This window comes from Staurois parvus, unplaced genomic scaffold (genome assembly GCF_062004578.1).
Source record: "Staurois parvus isolate SC_StPar_1 unplaced genomic scaffold, SC_StPar_1.0 ptg001008l, whole genome shotgun sequence".
Classification (NCBI taxonomy): Eukaryota; Metazoa; Chordata; class Amphibia; order Anura; family Ranidae; genus Staurois; species Staurois parvus.
The window spans coordinates 886,784-910,000 of NW_028318804.1; the positions used below are offsets into that span (position 1 = coordinate 886,784).

The 23,217-nt window shown below is 43.2% G+C and overlaps 1 protein-coding gene across 1 annotated transcript in view; it reads left to right on the plus strand.

Moving 5' to 3' along the window:
- The first annotated feature begins 17,412 nt into the window (after positions 1-17,412).
- VPS25 (vacuolar protein sorting 25 homolog) overlaps positions 17,413-23,217 on the plus strand; it is a 25,397-nt gene continuing 19,592 nt past the window's right edge. Inside the window, exon 1 of the mRNA XM_089657531.1 lies at positions 17,413-17,583. Within this exon, the coding sequence (XP_089513657.1) occupies positions 17,537-17,583 (47 nt within the window). The 5' untranslated portion in view covers positions 17,413-17,536. The remainder of the gene's footprint in view (positions 17,584-23,217) is intronic.

Genomic DNA, 23,217 nt, shown 5'->3' on the forward strand with positions numbered 1-23,217 from the left:
CATCTAGTTCTATATCCACTCTATATGTAATGCAGAACCTTCATTTTCATTGGTCTCATGTCTTCAGAAAGTGTGGGGATCATCTTCCTATAGTTTGTACTCTATTTGTAGCTTGTACCTTGATTTTTGTGGATTTTATGCCTTCAGAGATAGAGGGTTTTAAGGGTGCCTAGGTTCCGCTCACCATACCTGATACCATACATTTTTGGGACAGGTAGTTTAAGAATTGATGTGAAAGTTTATAGTTTAGGAATTGCCAATAGCAATGGTAATTTTGCAAAGGCAGATTTAATAGTCTGTGTTTGAACAGTGCAATAATGCTAACTAGTTGTTAAAATAAAGAGAATGTTATTGAGAAGGAGAGAGATACAGATATTGTAGGTATTAAAATGAGCATTTACAGAGCTGTATATAACATATAGGTTAGGTGATATTAGTGTTCCATGAGGGCCAGATCCTTCTGTTACAAAAGGAACCATGCATTGAAATCTGCCAAAAAAGGAAATTAGTAGGCAGTTTATGGACTCCCGGATCTCAAGGTCGGGGTTACATCTATGACTACTTATACTCTATATGAAACACTGTCCTTGATTTTCATGGGTCTTATGTCTTCAGAAATATGGGGTTTAAAGGAAGGTGGAAGTCCCTCTCAGATTTTAAAGCCTGGGTTTGAAAACAGTGCAATAATTCTAACTAACTCTACTGGTGGTGTTTTTAGGACTTTAAGATATCGGAGTTGAAGGCTTTGTCAAGGAGCTCCCACTTGTTCATGAACATTTGAACATGTGCTTCTTTAAACTGACTTTGCTCTCTTTTCTTTCCTGACAGTAACACCAGCTATTCATTGGGCTTCTGGAGATCAAGGTAGGGGCTACATCTAGCTCTGTATCTACTCTATATGCAGTTCCTCCCTTGATTTTCAGGGTTCCTATGTCTTCAAGGATATGGTATTTAAAAGGTGTCCAAGCCCCCTTAACCATACCCATCAATAGACTGTCCATAGAAATCTGGTGAGAGCAGGAATTGATGCACCAATGAATTGTCACTGCACAACGTGTTTCGGACTATGTGAAGAATGTGAGAAAAAAATTCAGTGTTTAGTTTTTAGGGGTTGCCCATAGTAACGGTGAGTTTGCAAATATAGATTTTTAAAGCCTAGGTATGAAAACAGTGCAATTACAGCAGTGCTAGCTTGTTGCTATTGGCAAAATAATAGGAGATGGTTACTGAAAGAAAGAAATACAGATAGCTGTTTCAACAAGCATTTACAGAGCTGTATATGTCATTTAGGTTAGGAGATGTCAGAGTTCCCGTGGGTCCAGTGCCCGTTTAAAAGGAACTATATATTGATAAAAAAAAAAGGTACTTAGTATGGTTGATCAATCACTTGATCGAGCAGGGGAGCCAACACGCTGATAAGAGATTTTCGTGGGTCTTAGGTCTTCAAAGATTTTGGACTTTAATGGTGCCCGAGTCCCTCTTGCCAACCCAGGGAAACTGCCCACAAAAAAACTGGTAAAAGCAGGCATTAGCGCACAAGTGTGGTTTTATTGCAGTTTGTGTTTAGACTTGTAGTAGAAGAACTGAAGATAAAGTTCACAGCTCCTGATCAACAATAAATTGTCCAACATGATCATTTGGCAGAGGTTGATTAAACAGTTGATCGAGCAGGGGAGCCCACACGCTGATAGAAAATGCGGCCAATGCTTGTTGAACCTGCCACATTTTTCTCATTGTATAGCCAGCTCTTGTATATATTAGGTTTCAAAGCTTTGTTGGGGAGCAACCTTAGGTTTGTGAACTTTTCAAGATTCCCTTTTGTAAACTGACTTCCTGAACAGTAGCACTAACTGCTCAAGGAAATGTGGGGGGAGGAGGTCATCTAGTACTATATTATTTTCTATATAACACCACCCTTGATTTTTGTGGTTTTTATGTCTTTAGACATACAGAGCTTATAGGGTGCCCAAGTCCCTTCCACTATGCCAGATAAACTGTCCATGAAAACTTGTAATAACCGGCATTAGTGCACCAATCAAGTTTTAATGCAGAACACTTTTTAAACTTGTAGGTGAAGAACTAGAAAGTATATACATAGTTTAAGGGTTGTCCATAGCAAGAAAATGAAAGTTAGTTGTAATGGGCATAATCTAACTGGTGGTGAATTTCGGTCTACATCTACTCTAGCTGTACCACCACTTCAAGTTTTGGTTACCTTGTCACTGATGATATCAGGGTTTAAACCTTTATCAGGGAGCACCCTCTAGTTCATAAACATTTCAAGATATCCTATTTTTTTTACCAATCTTTTTATTAAATGATGTGTTTGAAGTTTTGAGTGGCTGGGCCCATGCAGGAGTAATCCACCCAGCAGACGGCATACCACAGAACAACACATTTAAAACAAAAGAGAAAAAAAAACAAATGGCTCGTTATAAAAAGTAAGCACAACAATTTTTTTGGTGCATGGCTTACGTAAACAAGATAAATGCAGGAGTATGAGAAGGATGCCCAAAGGAGAAACATGTTGGGGTCTCTAAAAGGAGACCAAGAATATGAATGATAATTGAGGTAAGTATGGCTCATATGTCATCTTAGTGGGGGATCAATGGGTGCCTTTCAAGATGTCCTATTTTAAAATGACTTTTTTATTTTGACATTAGCATCAGCCATCCTCTGGACTTCCGGAGCTCAAGGTGGGGATTACATGTAGCCATATGTCTATACTATATTGAACACCCCCCTTGATTTTCGTGGGTCTTATGTCTTCAGAGATTTTGGATTTATATGGTGCCTGAGTCCTTCTCGCCATCCAAGGGAAAGTGTCCATGAAAAACTAGTAATAACAGGTATTAGCATACCAAAGATGTTTCGTTGTGGTTCATGTTTTAGACTTGTAGTAGAAGAACTAGAGAGAAGGTTCATTGTTTAGAGTTTGCCCATGGGAACTGTGAATTTGAAAAGGTAAATTATAAAGTCTGTATTTTAAACCAGTGCATTAATGCTAGGTGGTTGGTATGGGCCACAAAAACAAGAGATGGTTACTGAGAGAGAGATTTACAGATAACTGTTACAACAAGCATTTACAAAGCTGTATATATCATTTAGGTTTGGAGATTTCAGAGTTCCTGTTGGTTTAGGTTCCCATATTGAAAAGAAACTATACATTGCAGACTGCCTATGCACTGCCGACTGCAGCTGCTGACTTTTAGTCGTCGTTACCCGGGTTCCCGGCGCCAGCATTGCAAGTAAGGGACACCATAAGTGAAGCCTTGCAGCTTCACAGCCAGTTTCCTATTGCGCATGCATGCGTCGTGCTATACCTTGTGATTGGTCCCATAGTCTTCTGTACCTTTGATGTGTCGCAGAAGACTGCAGGGAAAGGAAGGTCAAACTTCATTCTCAATAAATAGAAACCTTGCGCCAAAGAAATAATAAATCAAAGTAAATGCTGCTGTTCAAAAAATGACTAAACATCAAAATAAACTCATAAGGTGACCCAGCGCAAATAATAAAAGATGTGAGAAAATATATATAAGTCCAACAAGCAAAGTCACAAATTAAAGTCCAGTGTCCCAATAATTTGTGACAAAAAAATATAACTATAACACAAACTTCATAAATTTGCTGTGGCATACTGAGCCGGAAGTAGGAGTGGCTACCTGTCAAAGCTAGGTACCCCTTTCCCCTCCAAAAAGTACCAAATGTGGCAGTGGAGCGGGGAAGGCTGCAAACAAGCGGAGCTTTTGCTTTTGGGTGGAGCTCCGCTTTAAAGACTGGGGTGGGGTGCCCCTCCGGCACTCTCTGCTCCTCCTCCCTTCCGATTACCCCCATTGCAAGCCACGTTCTATGGGTGCACTCGTGTGGGCTCTATGCCGAACTGGGCTGTGTGAGTGTATAGACACAGTGTGCTTTGGGCTCGCCCCCCGTTTCATCCTCACAGAATTTGATTGCCATTGGTTCTTGCTGCTCTCACTCTGTTGGTCTTGTGAGTAGGGAGAGAGCTGATCATGGATGGATTTTTACCTTAATCCAGAGAATTCATTAAGGTAAAAACCCTCTTGCCTTTTCTACCACTGTAAGGTTTGCCTTAATGGGTATGATCTAACTGGTGGTGCACTACATGTACTCTACCTATGCCACCACTTCAAGTTTTAACAAGCATTTGTCTTAGAATATATCAGGCTTCAAAGCTACTAGTTGATGAGCATTCAAAGATTTCCACTAGTTCATGAACCTTTGCCTTTTCTCCCCGATAGTAGGACTAGCCATCTTCTGGTCTCCTGGAGCTCAAGGTGGGGGTTACATTTAGTACTATATCTACTTTATATGTGACACCACCCTTGATTTTCATGGGTTTTATGTCGATAGAGGTATGAGATTTAAAGGCTTCCCAAGTCTGTCCCACCATGTCTTAGAAACCATCAATGGAAATCTGGTAAAACAAGGGTCATAAGTGCACCAGTGAAATTTTGTTTCAGAGCATGGTATAGAATTGTAGTAGAAGAACTGGAGAAAAAGTTTTAGCAACCATGAATTTGCAAATGTAAATTTTAAAGCCCGGGTTTGAGAACAGCGCTAGCTTGTTTCTATTGCTAACAGAACCAAGAGCAGATTACTGAGGGAGTGATAAACAGTTAGATGTCACATAAAGCATTTGTATAAATGCATATAATTTGGGTTAGGTGGTATCAACGTTTCTTGAGGTCCAAGTCCCCCTGTTCCAAAGAAACCATGCATTGAAAACTGTCCAAGCAGAACTTGGTATGAAAACAAATATTAGTTGTAATGGACATGCTCTAACTGGTGGTGAATTTATGTCTACATCTACTCTTTGCTATTCGACCAGTTCAAGTTTCGATGAAACCTGAATATATCAGGTTTCAAATCTTTCTCAGGGTGCTCCCTCTAATTTATGAACATTTGAAGATGCCCAATGTTAAACTGTTTTTTCCACCCTGACATTAGCTATTTTCTGGACTTCTGGAGCAAGGTCAGGGTTTCATCTAGTACTATATTTACTCTATATGTAACACTGGTTTATTTTTGTGGGTCCTATGTCTTTAGAAATATGGGGTTTAAAGGCGGGAGTGGAAGTCTCTCACCATGCTGAAAATTATAGTTTGCTGTAATGCCCATGCTCTAACTGGTGGTACATTTATTTCTACGTCTGCTATGGCTGTGCCACCATTTCAAGTTTTGATGAACATTTTTGTTTTTTTGTTCCTGATAGCACTAGTTGTCCTCTCGACCTCCCAAGTTGGGGGTTACATCTAGTACGCTATCTACTTTATATGTGACACCACCCTTGATTTTCATGGGTTTTATGTCAATAGAGGTATGAGATTTAAAGGCTTCCCAAGTCTGTCCCACCATGTCTTAGAAACCATCCACGGAAATCTGGTAAAAAAAATGGGCATAAGTGCACCAGTAAAGTTTTGATGCAGAGCGTGTTGTAGACTTGCAGTAGAAGAACTGGAGAAAAAAAATGTTAGTTTAGGGGTTGCCCATAGCAATCACGAATTTTCAAATGTTAATTTTAAAGCCCAGGTTTGAGAACAGCACTAGCTTGTTTCTATGGGTAACAGAACCAAGAGAAGGTTACTGAGAGATATGGAGATAGATGTCACATAACGCATTTTTAAAGCTGTACATATAATTTAGGTTAGGTGGTATCAGAATTTCAAGAGGTCAAGGTCCCCCTGTTCCAAAGAAACCATGCATTGAAAACTGTCAATGTAGAACTTAGTATGAAAACAAATGTTAGTTGTAATGGACATTCTCTAACTGGTGGTGAATTTATATCTACATCTCTTCTTTGCTATGCCACCACTTCAAGTTTTGACAAAACCTGAATATGTCAGGCTTCAAATCTTTGTTAGGGTGCTCTATCTAATTTATGAACATTCGAAGATGCCACATTTTAAACTGTTGTTTTCCACCCCGACAGTAGCACTAGCCATTCTCTGGACTCCCGTAGCTCAAGGTCAGGGTTAAATCTTGTACTATATTTACTCTACATGTAACACTGTGCTTGATTTGTATGGGTCCTATGTCTTCAGAAATATTGGTTTTAAAGGTGGGAGTGGAAGTCCCTCTCACCATGCTGAAAATGATGGTTTGCTGTAATGCCCATGCTCTAACTGGTGGTGCATTTATGTCTACATCTGCTCTGGCTGTGCCACCATTTCAGGATTTGATGAACATTTGTGTTTTGTCCCTGATAGCACTAGCTGCCCTCTTGACTCCCAAGTTGGTGGTTACATCTAGTACTATATCTACTTTATAGGTGACACCACCCTTGATTTTCAGGGGACTTATGTCAATAGAGGTATGAGATTTAAAGGGTATCCAAGTCTGTCCCACCATGCCTTTGAAACCATCCATTGAAATCTGGTAAAAAAGTGGCACAAGTGCATCAGTAAAGTTTTGTTGCAGAGCATGCTATAGATTTGTAGTAGAAGATCTGGGTTCTTAGTTTAGGGGTTGCCCATAGCAACTATGCATTTTCAAATGTAAATTATAATGCTTGGGTTTGAGAACAGGGCTAGCTGATTTCTGTGGACTACATTTATTTATTTATTTCAGGTACTTATACAGCACTGTCAGTTTACGCAGTGCTTTACACACATATATATATATTGAACAGTCACATCAGTCCCTAACCCTCAAGGGGTGTACAATCTAAGGTCCCTAACTCACATTCATACATACACATATTAGGGCCAATTTAGACAGGATCCAATTAACCTACCAGCATGTCTTTGGAGTGTGGGAGGAAACTGGAGCACCTGGAGGAAACCCATGCAAGCACAGGGAGAACATGCAAACCCCATGCAGGAGGTGTCATGGTCAGGAATTGAACCCATGACCCATTTACTGCAAGGCAGATGTGCTAACCACTGAGCCGCTGTGCCCCCCTACACAAGCTATATACACAAGAGAAGGTTACTGATGCAGATAGGTGTCACCTAGAGCATTTATAAAGCTGTACAGATAACTTAGTTTCGGCGGTATCAGGATTCCAGGAGAACAGTCCTTTTATTCAATATCAAAAATATATATCCCAGCACCAAAAAGAAAATACTAAGTGATTATGTAGCTGTGCAACAGTGAAAAACACCAATAATAAAACAAAAAAACAGCGCAAAATCCAAAAACAAAATTACATAAGTGAACAAAAACTACATTAATAATAAGTGTCCATATAAAAATAAGTCCTTATTCCCATCAGAACCAGTAATAAATATTCAAAATGTGCTTCCACCTATCCACCACGTGAAAAATAATATGCGGTCAATATTATTTTTCACGTGCTGGATAGGTGAAAGCACATTTTGAATAATTATTACTGGGCTGATGGGAATAAGGACTTATTTTTATATGGACACTTATTATTAATGTAGTTTTTGTTCACTTATGTAATTTTGTTTTTGGATTTTGCGCTGTTTTTTGTTGTCTTTTATTCAATAGAACCTATGCATTGAAAACTGTCAAGGTAGAACTTATTAACTGAGGTCCCTTTTTTTTGTTTGTTGGAAATTTTCTTCTCCTTTTTTTGTTTTTTTATTTTCAATGTAGTAGAAAAAATATTTGATAAAAAATATATTTGAAAAATTAAAAAATAAATACGAGCATTAATGCACCAAACTTATAGGGTGCCCAAGTCCCTTCAACTATGTGTGGATAAACCATCCATAAAAAACTGATAAAAACATTAGTGCACCAATCGAGTTTTGTTGCACAACTTGACTTAGAGTTGTAGTTGAAGAACTAGGGAGATTGTACGTAGTTTAGAGGTTGTCCATAGCAAGAAAATGAAGGTTAGTTGTAGTCTTAACTGTTGGTGCATTTAGGTCTACATCTACTCTAGCCTTGCCCCCACGTCAAGTTTTGATTACCTTTTGTCACTGATGATATCAGGGTTTAAACTTTTGTCAGGGAGCTCTCTTTACAGTTCATGAACTTTTCAAGATATCCTATTTTTTTTTCCAATCTTTGTATTAAGTTATGCGTACAGAGGACAAGTGGCTGGGACCACGTAGGAGTAATCCACCAGCAGAAAACATATCAGAAAAGAACATTTTTAAAATAGAAGGACTTCTGGAGCTCAAGGTGGGGGTTACATGTAGTGCTATATCTATACTATATCACTCACCCACCTTGATTTTCATGGGTCTTATGTCTTCAGAGATTTTGGATTTAAATGGTAACCAAGTCCCTCTTACCATCCCAGGGAAACCATTTACAGTTCATGAACTTTTCAAGATATCCTATTTTTTCTTCCAATTTTTGTATTAAGTTATGCGTACAGAGGACAAGTGGCTGGGACCACGTAGGAGTAATCCACCAGCAGAAAACATATCAGAAAAGAACATTTTTAAAATAGAAGGACTTCCGGAGCTCAAGGTGGGGGATACATGTAGTGCTATGTCTATACTATATAGATCACCCACCTTGATTTTTGTGGGTCTTATGTCATCAGAGATTTTGGATTTAAATGGTGACCAAGTCCCTCTCACCTTCCCAGGGAAACTGTCCATGAAAAACTGGTAAAAGCAGGCATTAGTGTAGCAAGGAAATTATATTGCAGTTCATGTTTTAGACTTGTAGTAGAAGAACTGGAGGGAAGGTTCATCGGTTAGCGGTTGCCCATAGCAACTGTGAGTTTGCAAAGGTAGATGATAAAGAAGACATATCGCAAGAGAACATTTTTAAAATAAAAGGGCTTCCGGAGCTCAAGGTGGGGGTTACATGTAGTGCTATGTCTATACTATATCACTCACCCACCTTGATTTTCGTGGGTCTTATGTTTTCAGAAATTTTGGATTTAAATGGTAACCAAGTCCCTCTTACCATCCCAGGGAAACTATTTACAGTTCATGAACTTTTGAAGATATCTTATTTTTTTTTAACAATCTTTGTAATAAGTTATGCGTACAGAGGCCGAGTGGCTGGGACCATGTAGGAGTAATCCACCCAGCAGAAGACATTTTGCAAGAGAACATTTTTAAAATAAAAGGGCTTCTGGAGCTCAAGGTGGGGGTTACATGTAGTGATATGTCTATACTATATCGAGCGCCCACCTTGATTTTTGTGGGTCTTATGTATTCAGAGACTTTGGATTTAAATGGTGCCCAAGTCCCTCTCACCATCCCAGGGAAACTGTCCACGAAAAACTGGTAAAAGCAGGCATTAGTGTAGCAAGGAAATTATATTGCAGTTCATGTTATAGACTTGTAGTAGAAGAACTGGAGGGAAGGTTCATCGTTTAGCGGTTGCCCATAGCAACTGTGAGTTTGCAAAGGTAAATGATAAAGTCTGAATTTGAGACCAGTGCAATGAAGATAGCTGGTTGGTATGGGCCAAAAAACAAGAAACATTACTGGGATAGAGATTTACAGATAGCTGTTACAAGAAGCATTTACAAAGCTGTATATATTATTTAGGTTTGCATATGTCAGAGTTCCTTTGGGTCCAGGTTTTCTTGTTCCCAGAAAACTATGCACTTCATACTGCCTAAAAGGCACGTAGTAAGAAAACTAAAGTGATTGTAAAGGTAATGTTTTTGTTTTTTTAGTAAAATAATGAACATGTTATGCTTGCATGCCTCCCTTTCCCCCTCTTCAAGGGTTCCCCCACCGGAGCTCCTTCTCCCTCCTAAGCACCCCCATAGCAAGCCGCTTTTTATGGGGGCACTTGTGTGGGCTTGATCCTGGGCTAGGCTGTTTGAGTCTATAGACACACTCGGTGAGGCTGCCTCCCCTCTTCCTCACGGGATTTGATTATTTGCTCCTGTTGCTCTCACAGAGTCTTCTGAGAAAATAAGCAACGCTGGATCGAGATATGACTCAGGTAAGTATCTGGGGGGCTGGAGGGGAGCTGATCATGGAACGATTTTTACCTTAGTGCAGATAATTCATTATGGTAAAAAAAAAAAAAACCTTGGTTTTGCAACCACTTTAAGGTTTTCTGTAATGGGTATGCTCTAACTTGTGGGGCATATATGACTACATCTACTCTAGGTATGCCACCATTTCAAGTTTTAATGAATATTAGAATAAATCAGGCTTCAAAGCCCTGTCAGGGAACTCCCACTAGTTCATGAGTATTCAAAGATGCCCAATTTCAAACTGTGTTTGCCCCCACCCCCGACAGCAGCACTAACCATTCTCTGGACTCTCGGAGCTCAAGGACGGGGTTACATGTAGTACTACGGTTATTCTATATGAAACATCGTCCTTTAGTTTCGTGGGTCTTGTGTCTTCAGAAATATGGGGTTTAAAAAAGGAAGGTGGAAGTCCCTCTCACCATACTGAAAATTATGGTTTTCTGTAACGGCATGCTCTAACTGGTGGTACATTTATGTCTACATCTGCTCTGGCTATGCCACCATTTCAGGTTTTAATGAGCTTTTGTCTTAGAATATATTAGATTTCAAAGCTGTGTCAGTATAAGTGCCTCTAGTTCATGAACATAAGGTGACCAATTTTAAATAGTTTTTTCTCCCCTATAGTAGCACTAGCTGTCCCTTGGACTCCCGGACCTCAAGGGGGGGGGGGTTTACATCTAGTACTATATCTACTCTATTTGTGACACCACCCTTGATTTTCGTCGGTCTTATTTCATCAGAAGTATGAGATTTAAAGGGTGCCCAAGTTTGTCAGTCCCACCATGCCTTGGAAACCATCCACAGAAATCTAGTAAAAAAGGGACATTAGTGCAGCAGTGAAGTTTTGTTGCAGAGCGTGTTTTAGACTTGTAGTAAAAGAACTGGAGAAAAAGTTCTTGATTTAGGGGTTTCCCAATGCAACCATGAATTTGCAAATGTAAATGATAAAGCCTGGGTTTGAGAACAGCGCCAGCTGGTTTCTATGGACCACAGAAATGGTAAGGCTTCCAAGGGATAGGTATGCAGATAGTTGTCACATAAAGAATTTATAAAGCTGTACATATAATTTTGGTTAGGAGGCATCAGCATTCCAGGAGATCCAGGTACCCCTGTTCCTAAGGAACCATGCTTTGAAAACTGTACAGTATATTTGTCAATTTCCTGGAGAATTCAGGTCGTCTTGGATGCCAAAGACGATCCAACAGCATATTAGATAAAGATTTTGTCCTTTTACCTGGTCTTTCCATAATTTTGTCCAACCCCTGTATATCCTGGAGTCCGTCCCCTTAGTTTCCCTGTCCCCTTCAGAAAGACTTGAAATAGAAGGACTTCCAGAGCTCAAGGTGGGGGTTACATCTAGTGCTATGTCTATACTATATATATAACACCCACCTTGGTTTTCGTGGGTCTTATGTCTTCTGAGATTTTGGATTTAAATGGTGCTCTTTCCATCCCAGGGAAACTGTCCATGAAACACTGGTGAAAGCAGGCATTAGTGTATTAAGAAAATGTAATTGTAGTCCATCATTTTAACTTGTAGTAGAAGAACTGGAGAGAATGTTCCTAGTTTAGGGGTTGCCCATAGCAGCTGTGAGTTTGCAACGGTAAATTGAAAACAGTGCAGTGATGCTCACTGGTTGGCATGGGTTATAAAATCAAGAGATGGTTACTGAGAGAGATTTACATATAGCTGTTACAAGAAGCATTTATATAGCTGTATATATCATTTAGGATTGGAGATGTCAGAGTTCCTCTTTGTCCAGGTCCCCCTGTTCCAAATTAATTATGCATCGCAGATTGCCTAAAAGGCAGTAAGGAAATGAAAGTGATTGTAAAGGTTAAAGTTTTATTTTTTGTTGTTTTTTTTTTCAAATATATTTTTGTAAAATAATAAACAGGTTATACTTACATACCTCCCTTTCCTCCTTTCCTGGGGTCCCCTGCTTGAGCTCCTCCCTCTCTCTTTGCCTCCATTTCAAGCCACTTTCTGTGGGGGCTGTAAGTGTCTATAGACACACAGAGTGCGGCTTGTCCCCACCCCCCTTTCCCTCTTCACAGGATTTGAATGTTATTTGCTCCCGCTGCTCACATTGAGTCTTGTGAGGCGAGAGAGAGAGCAGCTCCGGATCGAGATAGGATTCAGGTAAGTGTCTGGGAGGGGGGGGGGGGGGGCTGAAGGGAAAGTTTGGGGACTTAAAAACAGATTTAGAGAGTTTCTGGGACTGAGGTCCCTTTCATTTTCTTTGTTGTAAATTTTCCTTTTTTTTTTCTTTGTTTTCTTTCCATGTAATGGAAAAAATATTTTATTAAAAAAAAAAAAACACACGAGCATTAGTCCCTTCAACAATGCCGTGGAAATCATCCATAAAAAACTGATAAAAGCAGGCATTAGTGTACCAATCGAGTTTTGTTGCACTTGTTTTAGAGTTGTAGTTGAAGAACTAGAGAGAATGTACATAGTTTAGAGGTTGTCCATAGCAAGAGAATTAAGGTTAGTTGTAATGGGCATGCTGTAACTGGTGGTGCATTTGCTTTGAAATCTGTACAGTATTTTTGTCAATTTTCTGGAGAAGTCAGGCAGTCTTGGATGCCAAAGACGGTCCAACAGCACATTGGGTAAAGATTTTGCCCTTTTACCTGGTGTTTCCAGAATTTTGTCCAACCCCTGTATATCCTGGAGTCTCCCTGTCCACTTCAGAAAGACTTTCACAGCTATTTTTGTTACACAGATCTTACCATAATCCCCAGAACTTTTTAAAATTTGGTTGGGCAGCACAGTGGCTAAATGGTTAACACTTCCACCTGGCAGTGTTTGGAAGTTGATTGAGGTTCTGTATTCACCATTTGAACAATTCACTGCAATTTTTGATAATTTTTTCTCTTTTGTCCATGTCCAGGTAGATTACCTATAGTGCCATGGGCTGGAAACTTCTTGACAGTGTTGAGCAGAGTGGGCACAGGAACATTAAGATCTCTGGAGATGAACTTGTAACCTTGAGATTATCCAAGCTTTACCACAATTTTTGTTCTCAGATCCACAGACAATCCTTTGCTGCTCTCTCTCTTCTCCATGCAGCACACAGAGACACACAAAGGTTGAATCACTTTTCCACCATTTTAACTGGTTGCTGTTGTGATTTATATATTGTCGGCACCTGTTAATTGATACAGGTGAGTTTAGTTACAAATTACAGGAGCATCACAAACTTGGAATGCAATTATTTCTTACAATTCTGAGAAGGTGCCAATAACTTTGTTCAGTCCATTTTTGTGGTTTTGCATGGAATGTTATTGTAACTCCCTCCTCGCCGGCCTACCCCAACACAGGCTATCCCCGCTTCAGTCTATCCTGAATTCTGCGGCCAGACTCATCCACCTTACCAACCGCTCCATATCCGCCACCCCTCCTCTGGCAATCCCTTCACTCGCTTCCGATTGCCCAATGCATAAAATTCAAAATACTAACATTGACATACAAAGCTGTTCATATCACTGCCCAAAACTACATCAGTGACCTGATATCCATCTACCACCCAAAATGCACTCTCCGCCCCTCACAAGACCTCCTACTCTCCTGCTCCCTGGTCTCTTCCTCCCATGCCCGTCTCCAGGACTTCTCCAGGGCATCCCCCATCCTCTGGAACTCACTACCCCAATCCATCAGACTGTCACCTACCCTCCTCACCTTTAGGCGCACCCTGAAAACCCATCTCTTCAGAGAAGCCTACCCCGCCCTCACCTAACTGCTGATCTCCTCCGCTCTCCCCACCACTCCATCCCCCACAGCTATTTCCTCCTGTACCATCTCCCCTCCCTCCTAGACTGTAAGTTCCAAGGAACTTTTGTCTTAGAATATATCAAATCTTAATCAGGGAGTTCTGACTGGTACATAAACATCCAAAGATGCCCTATTTTAAACACGTTTATTCCTTGACAGTAGCACTACTCATCCTCTGGACTCCCGGAGCTCAAGGTAGGGGTTACATATAGTACTATATTAAATTATGTGTATCACCACCCTTGATTTTCGTGGGTCTTATGTCTTCAGAGATATGAGCGTTAAAGGGTGCCAAAGTCCCACCCACCATGTTGGAGGAACCGTCCATGAAAATCCAAAAGAGCATTTGTTGCAGAGCATGTTTGAGACTTGTAGCAACTAGGGAAATGTTCACAGTGTAGGGAATGCCTATAGCAATGGTGATGTCACGGTGTAAGGTCAGGTTCAGAGACCAGTTGCTATAACAGTAAAAGGCTTACCTGGAACCAGCAGGATAGGTACACCAGCGGATCCCCCTGGGAATGACGCAGGCTCACCTGAGGTGCGGGATCTAAGTATTAACCGGTATTCACCAGAGCTCCTAATGGTGGAGATGGATTGGGCTGCGTGTTAATACCAGGTCGCAGATCTCAGGATCACCCCACCAGGGAATGAGCAGACTGGGAACCAAGAGCGGATCAACAGGTTAGGGATCAGACGAAAGCAGAGTCGGTCACAAGCCAAGGGTCGGTCACAAATGGTAGCAGATCAATCGTAGTACGTTAGGATGAGACGAAATTGTGGTCAGGAACAAGCCAATGATCAGTAGCGGAGGTGTAGACAGCAGCAGGAACAGTAGCGGGATATTGGCTGGAAAGGCACAATAATCTGGCATGGAGGAAGTCCAAGGACATGGCTTATATAGGAAGTTCATGGGAGGAGCAAGGAGTTCAAGGTTCAAGAGCAAACAAGGCACAAGGCTTTATCCAATAGATGAGGCAAAGTGTTGTCCAGCATCCCACGTAGCTCAGTGAGAAGAGTTACTGCCTGACACAGTAGAAGTCCCAGGTTCAAGTGCAGGCCCTGACAGGTGAATTTGGAAATGTAGATTTTAAGGTCTGGGTGTAAAAACAGTGCAATAACGGTAGCTGTTTGCTATGACCAGCAAAACTAGGGAAGGTTACTGAGAGAGTGTTATACAGAGCTTAGACCTACGGAGCCTTCTGAAAGAAAAAAAAAAAAAAAGCCCCATCTATGGCAAGCTTAACCACCTCAATACTGGAAACTTTTACTCCCTTCCTGGCCAGGCCAATCTTCAGCTTTCAGTTCTGTCACACTTTGAATGACAGTTGTGGTCATGCAACACTGTACCCATATACATTTTTAGCTTTTTTTTTTTTACAGAGCTTTATTTTTGTTTTATTTATTTAATCGCTACTAGTTTTATTATTTAAAAATAAATACATTTAAAAAAGGCAAAAATGTGTTGTGAAAAAAAGTGTTTTTCTTAGCTTTTGTTGTAAAATTTAGCAAATAAATAATCTTTCTTCATAGTTTTTGGCCATAATTTAATCTGCTATATTTCTTTGGTAAAATATCCCAAATCAGTTTGTGTGAAAGTTATAGAGTCTTCAAATTAAGAGTACAAATACTACCAAAATGACCCATTTTTGGAAAGTAGACACCCCAAGGCAGGGGCGGACTGACAACTCATGGGGCCCACGGGCAATAGAGGATCATGGGGCCCCTGTGTCCTCGCCCACAATCAAACCACATCCAAAAAAGCCTATGAAAAGGTACCAGGGGCATCTCATGGGGCCCCATACTGACCCCGGGCCCTCGGGCAGTGCCTGAGTTCCCAAATGGTCAGTCCGCCCCTGCCCCAAGGGTTTTAGTAAGAGGCATGGTGAACTGTGTAAGCTGTTTTTCCCACAATGCTTTGGAAACTTAAAGCAAAAATTTTCTTTTTCACAAAATTATTTTATTATTATTATTTTTCACGCATGGCATAGGCATCGTTGTAGTTACACCCCTAAATACTTTCTGCTACTCTCCCAAATAAGGGGATACTACATGTATGATATTTTTTACAGCCTAGCCACATGGAGGGGCCCAAAATCCTAGAACCACCTTTGGGCTTTCAGGGAGCACAAACTACTCATCTAATTTCCTGACTACCTAACACAGTTTTGAAGACCCTGGAGCACCAGGACAATTGAAACACCTTAAAATCATCAAATCCTCAATTTGAACATATAGCCTGTTGTCCTCTCACAGAGCTTATACAGTTTGACCCCATATCTGGCACGCTTGCTGGGGATGTACTGTTTGAATGCAAGGCAGCCAGTAAAGTGAATGAGGGACTCATTTCAAATTTCTCAGGTGGTTTATGAGGGACCAAATTTTGTAGAGCCTGTCATGTTCAGGGTCACCCCGCCGAGGATGACAGTGTGTTATCACTGAAACGCATTATTGTTTCATATCTATGCCTGGTCATGGCAGCAGAGAACACGGGAATATGATGAATCGGGTCTGTGGACCAATATGACCGCAACTCATTCTTTTTTGTAATGCCCATGTTGAGCCCTGGTTCACACTGATGCAGTGCGGAATTTGCAGCGTTTTCAGTGTGAATTCTGCATCGCATCCCGTTCACACTGACCGATGCGGGTGTGCATGTTAACGACACCCCCACATCGGTTCGCAAAACACGGTGTGATGTGTAGAATCCGTTTGCATAGGTGTGAATACCTATGCGATCCGATTCTAGTGCAGACCAAAAAAGGGTCCAGCACCTTTTTGGTGTCGGTGCGGTGTGAATAGAGCCATACACGCACTCCCAGCAGAAATGGGTACGCAAATATGCGGCCCCACGGAAAACCGCCCAGTTCTGTGAGGCTGCATATTTGTGTGACGTCGGCGTCCCGGGGTTAACCATCGTAGTCCACATGCCCCCAATGTGGGGAGGTGCCTTGCTGATGGGGACCAGGGCCTCTTCCCCGCAAACCTGGGTGGTTATGGGGGTCTGTGGGCAGGAGGGGCTTATCAGAATCTGGAAGCCCCCTGTAATAAGGGGGCCCCAAGTTACATTGTACACCTAATCATTCACCAACGGAAATTTAAAACCAAATTTAAAAAAAGCGTCCCCGGATTAGGGGCGGACTGACAACTCATGGGGCCCCTGGGCAATAGGGAATCATGGGGCCCCTGTGTCCTCGCCAACACTCAAACCACATCCAAAAAAGCCTATGAAAGGTACCAGGGACATCTCAAGGGGCCCCCTTCTGACCCCGGGCCCTCGGGCAGTTCCTGTGTTCCCAAATGGTCAGTCCGCCCCTGAAGCAGATCCAATGGCAATTACTATGAATGCCTCCGACTCGGAATAAAAAAACGTTATAAACCAGCCGCTAGCCCCCGCCGCCTGACAGCGTCCTGCGAAACAAACTAAGGGGCGGGACCATCTGGTGGCGTCACCAAGTGACCCCCACCTCCTGGTGACATTAGTGACTGGGGAGGAGTCACCCGGTGATGTCAGTTTATTTAGCGGCAGAGGATAGCGACTGGTTTAGATTTTTTTTTTTCTCTGGCCGGTGGCGTTTATGACGTGTGAAAAAATACACAAAGGGCCGCGGCAGTGAGGGGGTTAAACAGAGGAGGCGATCATTATTTGAACAGTTCCACCAATCGGGAAACTTCTGCGGGAAGACTAGCCTGATGTTCTGACACCGCACTAACTACGCATGTGTGAAGAGCTTTACTAGCGGCGGGAACGCGCACAGGAGCGGGCACGCAGGCCGGGGCAGCTTGTATGCCGTCATTGATGAGACGCCGGAACCTTAGGAAGGTTCTCGTCCCGGGCGGAAGGATTTAGAGGGCGGACCGCGGAGATGGGCTTCGAGTGGCCGTGGCAGTACAACTTCCCCCCCTTCTACACGTGAGGAGCTGTCATGTCATTGGTGGGGAGGGTGATAGGAAGGGTACCCCGGCCCCCTGTGATTGGGTTGTGTCTGAGGTGCCCGGTGTAGGGCGGAGTTTTCCTTCCTGTGTGATTCTCGTTCCAGGTGTGACTCGGTGAAGGGAGGCTGTGCAGCTGGAGCAGGGGATGGTGAACACTTCTCAGGGTGGTGTGTCTCCTGGGGGGTATTTCCCGTCACTTCCTGTGCCAGAGACACAACAGGAAACGAGGGGTGGGACATACGTGGGGGGAGGGGGGCAAGGCACCTAGAAGAAAGTGGCTTGGAAGGTAAAGAGGTGGGTGGAAATGTGGCTAGGTGGGAAGAGTTGTGATTTGGAAGGTAGAGGTGTAAAGGGGTTGGTGAAGGCGTGGCTTGCAAGGTAAAGGGGTATGTCATAGCGTGGCTAGATAGGAAGAGGTGTGGCTTGGTAGGTAGAGGCGTGGCGGGGTAGGTGGAGGCGTGGCTTGGTAGGTGGAGGCGTGGCTTGGTAGGTGGAGGCGTGGCTTGGTAGGTGGAGGCGTGGCTTGGTAGGTGGAGGCGTGGCTTGGTAGGTGGAGGCGTGGCTTGGTAGGTGGAGGTGTGGCGGGGTAGGAAGAGGTGTGGCTTGGTAGGTGGAGGTGTGGCGGGGTAGGAAGAGGTGTGGCTTGGTAGGTGGAGGCGTGGTGGGGTAGGAAGAAGTGTGGCTTGGTAGGTGGAGGCGTGGTGGGGTAGGAAGAAGTGTGGCTTGGTAGGTGGAGCCATAAAGAGGTAGGTGGAAGTATGGTGGGTTAGGAAGAAATGTGGCTTGGTGGAAGTATGGCTTGGAAAGTAGAGGTGTAAAGAGGTAGGAGGAGGCGTGGTGGGTAGGTAGAGGTGTACAGGGGTTGGTGGAGGTGTTGCTTGGAAGGTAGAGGCGTAAAGGGGTATGTGGAAGCGTGGCTAGATAGGAAGAAGTGTGGCTTGATAGGTAGAGGTGTAAAGGAGTAGGTGGAGGTATGACTTGGTAGGTATTGGTGCACAGGGGTTGGTGGAGGTGTGGCTTGGTAGGTAGAGGCGTAAAGGAGTAGGTGGAGGCGTGGAAGGGTAGGAAGAGTTGTGGTTTGGAAGTTAGAGGCGCAAATGGGTAGATGGAAGTATGGCTTGGTAGGAAGTGGCGTGGCGGGTTAGGAAGAAGTATGGCTTGGTGGGTAGGTGCAAGCATGGCTTGGAAGGTAGAGGTGTAAGGTAGGTGCAGGCATGGTGAGTTGGTGGAAGATTGGCTTGGAAGGTAGGGACGTAAAGGGGTATGTGGAAGCATGGCTAAGTAGGAAGAAGTGTGCCTTGGTAGGTGGAGGTGTGGCGGTTTAGGAAGAGTTGTGGTTGGAAGGTAGAGGTGTAAATGGGTAGGTGGAAGCATGGCTTGGTAGAAAGTGGTGTGGCAGATTAGGAAGAAGTGTGGGTAGGTGGAAGCATGGCTTGGAAGGTAGAAGCGTAAAGAGGTAGGTGGAGGTACTGTGGCATTGGTAGAGGTGTACAGAGGTTGGTGGAGGTGTGGCTTGGTAGGTGGAAGAGTGACTTGGAAGGTAGAGGCATAAAGGAGTATGTGGAGGCTTGGCTTGGTTGGTGGAGGTGTGGCTTAGAAGGTAGAGGCGTGGCTTGGAAGGTAGAGGTGTATAGGGGTAGGAAGAAGTGTGGCTTGGTAGGAAAAGGGGTTGGTGGAAGAGTGGTTTGGTAGGTGGAGTGTGGTACTTGACTCCATGCACTGGCTGCTTCCACGGCTTCCAGACATAGTGCTGATATGCCTCGCTGCCCCCTTCAGGACTGGTGGTATCCTTTTTTTGCAACACTACAAAATGACAAACGACGCCTCAGCCCAGCACATTGCCGTCAAACAGTTTTATTAATAAGTGAAACAGTGACATACTCACAAGCACATGTGATAATCAGACTGCCTCTAGATCCACACTGCTTCCCAGGTCACATGACTCTTAGCATCCTATATGGCCTATGCGTTTCCAGAGACAAACCCTCTTTCTAAGAGCCAAAAGGATGACCGAAGAATTCTCTATATAATACACTTAATGAGCCACCAAGTGTGGCAGGGTAAATGGAAGCCACACTTGGTAGGTAGATGTGTGGCAGAGTAGATGTAAATTTGACTTGGTAGGTAGAAGTGTGGTGAAGTAGATGGAAGCGTAGTAGGAAGAGTTAGTGGTAGATGGAGGTATGGCAGGTGGAGTGGATGGCCATGCAGTCATGATAGGTGAAAGCGTGACATGGTAAGTGGTGGCTGGGAGCTTTGTATGGAATTGTGCTGTGGTGAACAGGTGGAGGTGTGGCTGGAAATGTTGAGTGGTAGGCATGGCGTGGTGGCTGGAAATGTGGCGTGGTAGGCATGGTGTGATCTGGAGGTGTGGTGGCTGGAAGTGTTGCATGGTAGGCATGGCGTGGTGGGCAGGTTGAGGTGTGGTGGCTGGAAATGTTGCATTGTAGGCATGGTGTGATATGGAGGTGTGGCTGGAAATGTTGCATGGTGTGTTGGGCAGGTTGAGGTGTGGTGGCTGGAAATGTTGCATGGTAGGCAAGGTGTGATATGGAGGTGTGGCTGGAAATGTTGCATGGTGTGTTGGGCAGGTTGAGGTGTGGTGGCTGGAAATGTTGCATGGTAGGCATGGCGTGATGGGCAGGTGGAGGTGTGGTAAGTATTGGCCACTCAGGTGGAGACGTGGCGGGCAGAGACATTTTGTATAGAATCAATCTTTTGTCTTCTAAGCCGCGGTTTTTAACGTGCACTGTGGTCTTAAAGGATGCTTCAGGAACCCCTCAAAGGTTTCTGCATCTGGTGGGAACCTTCAAGTGACTGTAAAGGTTCAGGTGTTTTTCTTCTACTTTCCTGCTCTGTGTAATGATCTTGCACAGAGCAGCCCTGATCCTTTTCTTCTCCAGTCCCCCCGCTGGCGCTCCTGGCAACTCCCCCTACTGAGTGCCCCCTGAGCAAGCTGCTTGCTCTGGGGGTACTCATGTGCTCACTTCCAAGCTTCCTCTGTCTGAGACAGAGCGCAGCTCAGACCCGCCCCCTTCCTCACTTGCTGTGATTGATGGCAGCTGGCCACCTTTGACACGATGGGTCCCAGATCAGTGACATTTTCAGTGCTGTTAGAGCTCGGCAGGGCGGCCATGGCAGAGGAGTTGGAGGCCAGTAGGTAGGCTGGTGGAGGTTGTAGTACAGCAGCGTGACCTTTCCAGCTCCATATAGCGTGCAGTCTCCAGCAGCTCCCCAGAAGAATGCGATCCAGGCCATGCGACCATGCAGAGAACACCTGGCATGGGATAGGTGTCGGGACAGCCCACGCAAAAGCAACGCTCAGATCACTTTTACAAGAGTCGACTGTCAACCTTGCTGCTTGCTCGCAGCGGGGGGGCTGAATGTTAAAAAAAAAAAAAAAAAAAAAATTTAAATTCTTGCCCGGAACTGCATGTCCTGGTATTGGGCGATAGGAATTGAACATCCTTTGGTCTGTAGGCAGCTCTTGGTCACCTCTGCTCAGTATCAGTAATGAGGACCAATCGTGTTTGTTGCCAAAGCAGAGTATTTTTGTTGTTGGGTACATAATGGATTCCACTTGGCAGAATGGTGTTTTGCCTACAGATACACAAGTTGACATATAAAACAAAGTAAGTGCAGCGCCGGAAATCAAGTAACAGACTGGATATATGATAAATCAATGGATATAAAAGCAAAGTCACATGTCACTAATGTTGACTAATAATGACTAAAATATGAATAAAATGAATGTCCCAAGGTATGAAAAGCATGCGTGAGGGTCTAATGTGATCCTAGAATAGGTGCGTGGAGGACTTGATCCGAAGTGGTAGATGAAATAAAATAAATTAGTAAATTGCGCACTCACCAGAAGTGCGTAAAAAATACACAAGTTGCATCAGGACTCCAAAATGTAGAGGAAATTGTCATGGCAAGAATCCTACAGGTTTGTCATCCACATGTGGACATGTGCAGTGATGTCAGTAATGCATTTTCACCCCCTTCCTGTCCAGGCTAATTTTCAGCGCTATCACACTTTGACAATTGCACGGTCATGCAACACACTACCCATATGAATTTTTTTGAGACAGATAAAGATTTATTTTGGTGGTATTTATTCACCACTGGAATTTTTTTTTTTTTTTTGCTATGTAAATGAAAAAGTCCTAAAATTTTGAAAAAAGTGTTTTTCTTATAAAATTTTGCAAATAAATAGAATTTCATCATAAATATTGAACAATATGTAATAAAGTCATGCGCTAAATAAAATATATATCCATATTATTAAATGTCCATAATCACTCTGTGCAACATAATTTAGTATCCACAATTAATTAGTGCAAATCAAAAAAAAAAACAAAAATTTTTTAAATATATAGCACTCCTTCATAAATTCATATATCAACATAATTAAATATCCATAATTTGTGAAAAATAAAAAAATATATATCTCCTCTGTGAACTCATAAATTTGTGAATAATCCACCACCAGATAAATTAGATGGACTCACCAGAGCTATATGCTGCTCAGTTTATAGAACAGCAATCGCGCTTTTGCTCTGGGAGCGATGGGTAAACCGTATCCAGGTGATAATTGTAGTAACTTTTCAGTCACATCCAGGTAAATACTAATGGTAATCCGATTTCAAAAATAATCAATACTCTACAGCCACAGATCTCAAGATGTATCTCTTCATTAACTCCGTATCTCCATATATGAATAAGAAAGGTGTCCAGACAGACACCAGCTTCAACAGCAATATACAGCACTGAACTGATAATGATCTCCGTTTCCCGCGGATCACCTCCGACACACTGCCAAAAGAGCGTCCTGACGTCAGCATCAAGTAGGCCACGCCCAACGCGTTTCGTCATCAAGGGGCGACGTCATCAAGGGGCCCTGTGATGATCGGTGTTCCGGAGGACACAGCGGGCAACGGATCGGGGTGCTGCACGCTCCCAGGGAGCGCGCACAAGCAGAGGGCGGGGAGGCTGTTTATAAATGGCCACCCGACCCTGCACTGCCACCGTCCAGCCGTTTATATACATGGGCCAGACGGGAAGTGGTTAAGATCCATCAGAACCATGTGTTGCTGGAAAGTTGGAATCTGTGGACTTCGTTTCCCAATGCAGGCAGAGGCAGGCATGGATGGTGAAAAACTCGGGACGGTCTTTTTTGCAGGATTGTCTACGGCAGTCTCCAACCAGTTAGAATCACTACTGATGACAGTACATGGAGCTGCTCTTGAGAACAGTGGAGCTGTAGGTGTATGTTCCAATGTTAGTCAGTGCCAGGGAACTTGGAGACATGGTGGAAGCAGTACGTTTTTCCAGCTTGTAATGCCTATGAAATGTGTTGGCCTTGGACCCTTTGTTTCTTGGGGAACTTTTACAATAAAGCATCGTTGCCCAAATGCCAGAAGCACGAGAAATGTCATTGATGTAATTTCTCTAGGCTAAAGGAACAGTCACAAGACATTAGACTGCTTAAAGCCGAAAAGGAGTGTTTGTGGGATTGACCCTAGAAATGTTACTTTAGATTAGAACTTGTTTGTGCAATTTAAAGATGTTTACTTGTTTGAGAGGTTAGGAATCTTTTAAGTTAAGGGTA